General features: G+C 30.6%; 1 protein-coding gene across 1 annotated transcript in view; it reads left to right on the top strand.

Moving 5' to 3' along the window:
* The window catches only part of LOC108297366 (zinc finger protein 723-like), a 20300-nt gene extending 13044 nt beyond the window's left edge, over window positions 1-7256 (top strand). The window contains exons 3-5 of the mRNA XM_037735390.1: window positions 5275-6565; window positions 6731-6800; window positions 7188-7256. Of these exons, the coding sequence (XP_037591318.1) occupies window positions 5275-6565; window positions 6731-6800; window positions 7188-7256 (1430 nt within the window). The remainder of the gene's footprint in view (window positions 1-5274; window positions 6566-6730; window positions 6801-7187) is intronic.
* The last annotated feature ends 1354 nt before the right edge of the window (window positions 7257-8610 follow it).

Genomic DNA, 8610 nt, shown 5'->3' with positions numbered 1-8610 from the left:
AGAAAGAAAAAAAAAAAGAAGAAAGTGCAGTTAGTATTACCAGTTTTATTCTCGCTGTTTTTTGTGTTTTTTGTAGATATGTTTTCTCATTTTCTGTTTTGCTGCCTTAATTTTTATTTTAATTTTGCAGTGATGTTTTATTTTTTATTTTGTTTTGCATATTTTTATAAGTATTCTTTTTGTAAACATCTTAAAATATGGAAATTACATAAAACATCTTAAGTTAAAAAAATATATTTTAATCTCATAACAACTTCAATTGAATACAAAAACTATGCTTCTGTATTTTCCAGTGTGTTATTGATTTTAAAATTATTTTATATTGTATATCTATTAACAGATTTATGCAGATTTGTATTGTTTATCATATTCTGTACAACCTTAAGAGTTTTATGCACCATCATTACAATAGTAAAGACTTCTATATGTGTATATTTACATTTAATAGAGAGGTTTATATATGTATGTGGTTTTATGATGCTGTTTAGTATCATTTTATTTTTCAACAAATGGACTCATTTTAGCATTTTTTTTTTTCTATGCAGAGTTAGGACTATGGTAGTAATGATGAACACCTTCACCTTTTATTTTGGAAAGTATTTATTTATATCTTCTTTTTGAAGTAAAATAATTTATTATTAGTGGTAAGAAATTTTTTTATTGCATCAAAATTTGGGAAGTTGTTTGACTTTTTTGCTTTCACGTAACCTCTGTATTACTTTTTTCCTATGTTCTTCTAAGATTCCTTTTATGAATATATTCATCTACTTGATGATGTCCAATCAGTTTTTCATTCCATTTTTAATTTTGTTTCAGAGTTTTATATTTTTGTATCATATATTTTAGGATATGTCATCTCACATCAGTTAATTGTGTTTTGATTATAACCACAATTTATAATTGTATATGAAAATATTTTTATAATTATAGTACATTATTGATCATGTTTATAATTGTATATCACAATATTTAACTCTTTATAATTTAAGACAGTGTGGAGCAACATCAAATATGAATTAGCCATATTTCTGTTGCCAATATAATGATCTCTTATGTTTTGCCTGGATCAATATTATCCCTGCATTATTTTATGACTTGTGTATTTGTTGTGTATGTTTATTGTGAATGATTATTTAACCCTATCTCACTGATTTATCATATATATATTTTTAATGTCAACATCTATCTGTGAATCTATATTATTTTTGTGTGGAAGAAATTTTTTTTTTTTTTTTGGACAGAGTCTTGCCCTGTAGCCAGGCTGGAGTGCAATGGCACAATCTCAGCTCACTGCAACCTCTGCCTCCCAGGTTCAAGCAATTCCCCTGCCCCAGCCTCTGGAGTACCTAGGACTACAAGTGCTGCCACCACCCCCAACTAATTTTTTGTATTTTAGTAGAGATGGTGTTTCACCATGTTGGCCAGGATGGTCTCAATCTCCTGACCTCGTGATCCACCTGCCTCAGCCTCCCAAAGTACTGGCATTACAGGTGTGAGCCATTGCACCTGGCCAGGAGAAAAATTAAATTAAATTATCTTATATTTGAAGATAATTTAGGAACTATTATATAGCTGAATGTATTCTAGTCATTGTTCATTTTTACTTGTCAAAACCACACAACAAAATTTACAATACAATATTATTAAATATTCATTTTTAGTCCTGTTAATTACATTGACATTGTTATGCTACATGTTGCTAGATATTTTATCTTGCAAAGCTAAATCTCAATACACATTACATAACATAAACTTGTCTCATTTCCCGGAACTTTTCAAACACCACTCTGTTTTCTGTTTCTGAGAGTGCACTGCTTTCTGTATCTTATACAATCTCGGTCTTTTTCTGGCCGGCTTATTTTATTTGCATAATGCCATTGAAATGTATTTTTATAGTTGTTAGCATATTTTCTAGTTTTTAAAAACGAAGTAATATTTAATATTTTTATATTTTAAATGATATCTACTGAATGATTTGGCGACACTAATTTGCATTGCTTCAAGAATGCAATGTGAAATTCCAACAGCATTGCATTAAATTTGTAGATTGCACTGAGCAGTATGGACATCTTTACAATATTAGTCATTTCCACCTTTGAACAACAGCATGTTAAACAGTTTGTTGTTTAATTTCTATATATTTGTGAATTTTTCAGGTTTTATTATTTTAAACTCTCATTCCATTTTGATATTTGTTTTAAATGATCTTGGATGATATTAGTTTTAAAAATTTTGCTCTCATGTGTTATTTGTTAAGACCGTTTTTGTTGTTGTTTGGTTTTTTGAGGTTTTTTTTGGCCTAACAGGTGGCCTAGGAAGTAGAATGTTGTATGAGTTATTGAGATCAGTGTATCCTGATTTTGTAGAGGAGTGTTCTCTATACCTCTGTTAGGAATAATTGTTTTATACTGCCTTCAAGTCCTCTTTTTCTTTACTAATATTCTGTCTTGTTTTATTTTTATTATAGAATGTGGGGTATTGAAATATCCTACTCTACTTACATATGCTCTGTGATTCTTCAGTTTTGTCAATATTTCTTTATATACTTGGAACTGTAGTGTGAGGTACACACCACACATAGAAACACACACACTCACAAATAAATGTACATACAAATGTGTCATAAGTTCCCAGTGAATGAATCTGTTATTTCTTAATATCTTTCTTTGAATCTTTGGAGTTTGGACTTAAAGTAAATTTTTAAAAATATGATAGTTTTTGACTTAAAATATAGCTCACATATTTTGACCTGTTCTACTCTGACTTGGTTAATATTTGCATGGAACATCTATTTTGCCACTTTCAGGTGTTGTTTTTTTTCTGTAATGAAATCTGAACTGACTTATAGAAAGGCAAATTGGGCGTTGGTTTTTAAAGTATGTTTTATAAATTTCATTATTGAAAGTATGTCTCTTGATTGGGAAGTTAATCATATATGTGTGTGTGAATATACATATTTATAATTTTCTTAAATAGAGAGACTTACTAATGTTATTTTATTCTTTGATTCTTGTATCTTTGTTCCTCGTTTCCTCTCTTTCTAATCTTCCTTTGTGTCTTTTTAATTTCTGTATTAATATGCTTTCACTTTCTTATTTTCTTTCATATATTTATACAGATATTTTCTTTGTGTTATCTTCGGGATTACATAAAACCTCTAAAAGATACAACAGTATACTTTAATCTTATAAAAAAATAGCTTCAGTTGCAAGCAAGTGTTCCTCATTACATTTGCTCTCATTTGTTATTTATATTACTAATTATATCTTTTTATGTTGTACATGTATTAACAGATGTTTATAAAATTTTCTATGCTTTTATAAATTTTAAAGAATAATTTAAATCTTCTTCCACTGTCATGATAATGCTAAGGAATTCAATTGTTTGTATGTGCATATCTTTTCCAGAACAATGTATTTTCAAATAATTAAGTGTTGCTTTTTGTATCATGTTATTTTCAGTGAAAGAAATTCATTTTATCATCTTCGATATATAGCACACGTGCTGTGCCAGTATATTTTCTCAGAATTTAGTTATTTTGGGATGGTTTTTTTTTATTTTAATTTTTGTAGAACAGTTTTGCTGTTGATATTATTCTCACTTGATACATTTTTTTGTTTTAAGGATTTTCACTGTAACACAGTTTCCTTCTGGCCTGCAAATTTTTTGGCAAATTTGCTGGTTATCTTATGAGATTATGCTTGTAAATGACACATCAGTTTTCTCTTGCGGCACCCAAGATTTTCTTTTCATCTGTGACTTTTGAAATTGTATCTATATATGTGTTCGTTATAAATATCTATGTGCATATCCCAGTTTGTTTTATTGATCCTCTAACTTTTTACATTATTTTTTCTTCTAGAATTTTTTAGTTGTTATTTCTTTATGCATATTTAGCTTTTACAATTTTTTGATATTTTAAATATGTTTGTGCTTATTCTGATTTTTAAATTTTAATAGTTGTCTGTGTTCCTCTTTCTCAGTATCATTTAATTATTTTAAATGTTTAAAAATTACTTTATATGTCTTCGTTTTTTGTGTTTCCTTTGCGAACAGCTTATAATTTTTATATGGGACTATTTTGCTGTAATGTTTTCTATTCATTGTAATTTTTGATAGAGATCTGGACATTTAAAAAAAATCTACCTGTCACAGTCTTTGTAATGTAGCTTTTTTTTCTGGCATACATTAAAACCTATTGTTTTAGCCAGAGATTCTGGGAATTTCTCAGACATGTTCTTAGGATGTATCTTGTCTGAAAATTTGTGTTTATTTTTAGTTAAAGAAATTTATTAGTGTTTCTGGTTAATGGCCAGTCCTCATTTGCTACATGTGTTTTCTCTCTGTAGTACTGCAGTCTCTCTACTGCTGTATCATCTACCTTAGATCTTAGCAGACTCAAACTGTCATTGTAAAAAATGCTATTATAGTAGTCTGCTTTCATGCTGCCAAAAAGACATACCCAAGACTCGGTAGTTTATAAAGAAAAAAGGTTCAATGGACTCACTGTTCCACGTGGCTGAGGAGGGCTCATAATTGTGGCAGAAAATAAAGACAAAGCAAAGTGACATCTTACATGGTGGCAGTTAGAGAGGGGGCATGGGCAGAGGAACTCTCCTTTATAAAAACTATCAGATTTTGTGAGACTCCTTAACTATCACAAGAACAACATAGGATATACCCGTACCCATAATTCAATTACTTCCCACCAGCTTTCTTCCACAACTAGTGACAATTATGAAAGCTACAATTCAAAATGAGGTTTAAATGGAAATACAGAGCCAAACCATATTAGCCACCACTTTCTTTAGTATTTAATGCCATGGAAGACAGAAACCAGTTTGTGAAAAGACTCTTAGAAGCTAGATATAGAAATGTATGTGCCACTATTTTACTGGGGTTTATTTTATTTATTTATTTTGATAAAATTGAAAGACAGAAGTCGGCAGTTTACTTCTAAAGGCACTACATTCTGTTTTGGGAGCAGGAAGAGCTCTGCTGGATAAGTGTAACAATTATTTTTCTATTTGATTCTTTGCATTGTGCTCACCTGGGGAACTGCACACAAGTAACTTATTTATAAATCTTCCACAAATGTGTTTTGGTCAGTATGTTTTTGTTGAATATAGATGTCTATAAAGGAAGTAGAGCCTGTGGTGCTTTTCTATGCCATCTTGCTCATGCAGTTTGTATAATTTTATAGGTTAGATGTATAGAGTATACAAATCTTAGTCTAGCAAGTGAAGTAATATGTTATTTTCATTTTCTTTTCAGCTATGTGTTCTTATTTTGCCCAAGACCTTTGGCCAGAGCAGGACATAAAAAAATCATTTCAAAAAGTGATCATGAGAAGATATGGAAACTGTGGAGATGAAAATTTACCACTAAGAAAAGAGTGTGAAAGTGTGGACGATTGTCAAATGCACAAAAGAGTTTATAATAAACTTCACAAATGTTTGAAAGCTACCGTGAGCAAAACATTTCTATGTTATAAATATGTAAAAGTCTTTCATATATTTTCATATTCAAATAAGTCTAAGATAAGACATGCTAAAAAGAACCTTTATAAATGCGAAAAATGTGACAAATCATTTTGCATGTTTTTACATCTAATTCAACATAAAAGAATTCATACTAGAGTGAATTCCTACAAATGTGAAGAATGTGGCAGAGCCTTTAAATGGACCTCACACCTTACTAAACATAAGAGAATTCATAGTGGAGAGAAACCCTACAAATGTGAAGTATGTGGCAAAGATTTTAACCAGTTCTCACACTTTACTAGACATAAGATAATTCATCCTGGAAAGAAACCCTACAAATGTGAAGAATGTGACAAAGCTTTTAACTGGTCCTCAAACCTTACTCAACATAAGAGAATTCATAGTGGAGAGAAGCCCTACAAATGTGAAGAATGTAACAAAGATTTTAACTGCTCCTCAAACCTTACTCAACATAAGAGAATTCATAGTGGAGAGAAACCCTACAAATGTGAAGAATGTGGCAAAGCTTTTAACTGCTCCTCACACCTTAATACACATAAGAGAATTCATAGTGGAGAGAAACCCTACAAATGTGAAGAATGTGGCAAAGCTTTTAACTGGTCCTCACACCTTAATAAACATAAGAGAATTCATAGTGGAGAGAAATCCTACAAATGTGAAGAATGTGGCAAAGCTTTTAACCGGTCCTCACACCTTAATAACCATAAGAGATTTCATAGTGGAGAGAAACCCTACAAATGTGAAGAATGTGGCAAAGCTTTTAACTTTTCAACAAACCTTACCACACATAAGAGAATTCATAGTGGAGAGAAACCTTACAAATGTGAAGAATGTGGCAAAGCTTTTAACCTTTTATCAACCCTTACTACACATAAGAGAATTCATAGTGGAGAGAAACCCTACAAATGTGAAGAATGTGACAGGGCTTTTAACCAGTCCTCACACCTTACTAGACATAAGAGAATTCATACTGGTGAGAACCCCTACAAATGTGAAGGATGTAGCAAAGCTTTTAACTGTTCTTCACACCTTACTAAACATAAGAGAATTCATAGTGGAAAGTGACCCTTCCAATGAGAAGAGTGTGGCGAAACTTTTATCCATTTCTCAATCTTCACTAAACATTAGACAATTAATAATGGAGAGAAATCCTGCAAATGTGAACAGTGTGGCTACGGCTTTTGTGTTTTCTTAACCTTTACTGAACATAAGAATCTGTGCTGAAGAGAAACCCTATACAAATGTGAAGAATGTGGCAAAGGCTTTTGTGAATCCTCAGCACTTAGTAAACATAAAATAATTCCTACTACAGCATGTGGGAAAGCCTTTTAGCAGCCCTCAATCCTTACTAACCATAAGCAACTTCATACTGGAGAGAAACCTGATACTTTCGAAAAACATGGAAAAGTTTTTAACTAGTTCTTACACCTGACAGAACATGAAATAATACATAATGGATGGAAACTACTAATGTTAAGAATGTGACAAAGCCCTTACTATATTGTTAACCCTTCGTAAACATAAGATAATTCATACTGGAGAGAATTCCAGCAAATGTGAAAAACGTGACAAAGACTTTAACAAGCTCTCAACATTTATTACACACAATTCATACTGGAGAGAAATCCTACTAGGATAAAGAATGTGTCAAAGCCTTTTACACCTCCTCAATTCTTCGCAGACATAATTTATATTGGAGACAAACTCTACAAACCTAAAAGTTGGGACAATGCTTTTCACAATGTAAAATAAATCATAATGGTCCTAGACCCCAGAAATGTCAAGAATGTCTCAAAGCCTTTAAATGGCTGTCACTCTTGATTGTTGGTAAGATAATTCACACTGTAGAAAACTACATGTTTGAAAAATATGGCAAAACTATTAACTAGTATTCACATTTTATTGCATGAGAAAGCATTTATAATAGAGAAAAATTCTACAAATATAAAAAAAGGTGGAAAAGCCATTGATACCTGCTCATATCTTACTCAACATCCAAGAGTTTATACTTAATAAAAGCATTGCAAGTGCAATTACTGTCAAAATAGCTTTCAGAAAATATAAATCGTTAAAGTGAAGAAGAGCATTCATTCTGAAGACAACCATTACAAATATAGAGTTGTAGTACCATGACTTGTTTCATAGATGTTAGTGTACAAATTTTGTATTAGAAAAAAAGCCTGAAGCAGTTTCTCAAAACTTATTCAACATCAGGGAACTTATATTATATTGGAGAAAAACCTAATAAAAGTAATAAGTTTAACTAAAGGATTGTTCAAAAATGACAGCTAAGAAAACACCAGAGAGTTCATCATAAAATGAATGTTTACACATGCAGTAACTATGAAAACATTTACTTCAAAATTAAGTCTATGTCAACATCAACAATTCACAATAGAAAGAACTAAGACACCGACACTTCAGGCTTTACACTAAATTGGAGTGTTGAGTGTAGAAAATTATCCAAAACTAAAGTTATTATATTATTTCTGTATAACTTTAACAAAAGAAAATTGGAGAGTTGTAGTTGCATTCAAAGGATACTTATTTCATTTAAAAACCTTAGAGATTAATTTTTGGAAAGCGAATAATAATTCAACTCACAATATACTTCATGTGGTATTTTGTATTTTTATGGTCATAATAAAAATTATATAGAAGTATAAATAAAATTCATATGTTTCTACGTCTCAAGTATTTTAAATAATTTGTTATATATTTTTCTTTGAACATGTGAACTGCCTACACATACAGACTTTTAGTTTTGATTCACATACAGTTAAATATATACATGTTAGTCTAATGAAATGTCTTAAGTGTAATAGAATTGTAGCATAAGTGTGTTTTTGTGTGTATGAGTTTTACCAATTTTCAGAAAAAGAGCAACATTGAAACGTAACATATTAATACAGTGACTAACTTACTAGAAAACTAAAAACCTCAAGAATGCTGAATGAAAATCTATACTCTATTTTGATTTAATTCGTTATTGTACAGGCCCATACTTTTCCTGTTTCTTATAATTAGTTTTTGGTTTTACAGTATAAAAAGTATTCATTGTAAGCCAGTTAGTAGATAATTTTTATAAAATGTAGTAGGGCACACA

Source organism: Cebus imitator, unplaced genomic scaffold (genome assembly GCF_001604975.1).
Source record: "Cebus imitator isolate Cc_AM_T3 unplaced genomic scaffold, Cebus_imitator-1.0 Scaffold794, whole genome shotgun sequence".
NCBI lineage: Eukaryota > Metazoa > Chordata > Mammalia > Primates > Cebidae > Cebus > Cebus imitator.
The sequence above is the reverse complement of the archived record's forward strand: the minus strand, read 5'-3'. Positions and strand labels throughout refer to the sequence as shown.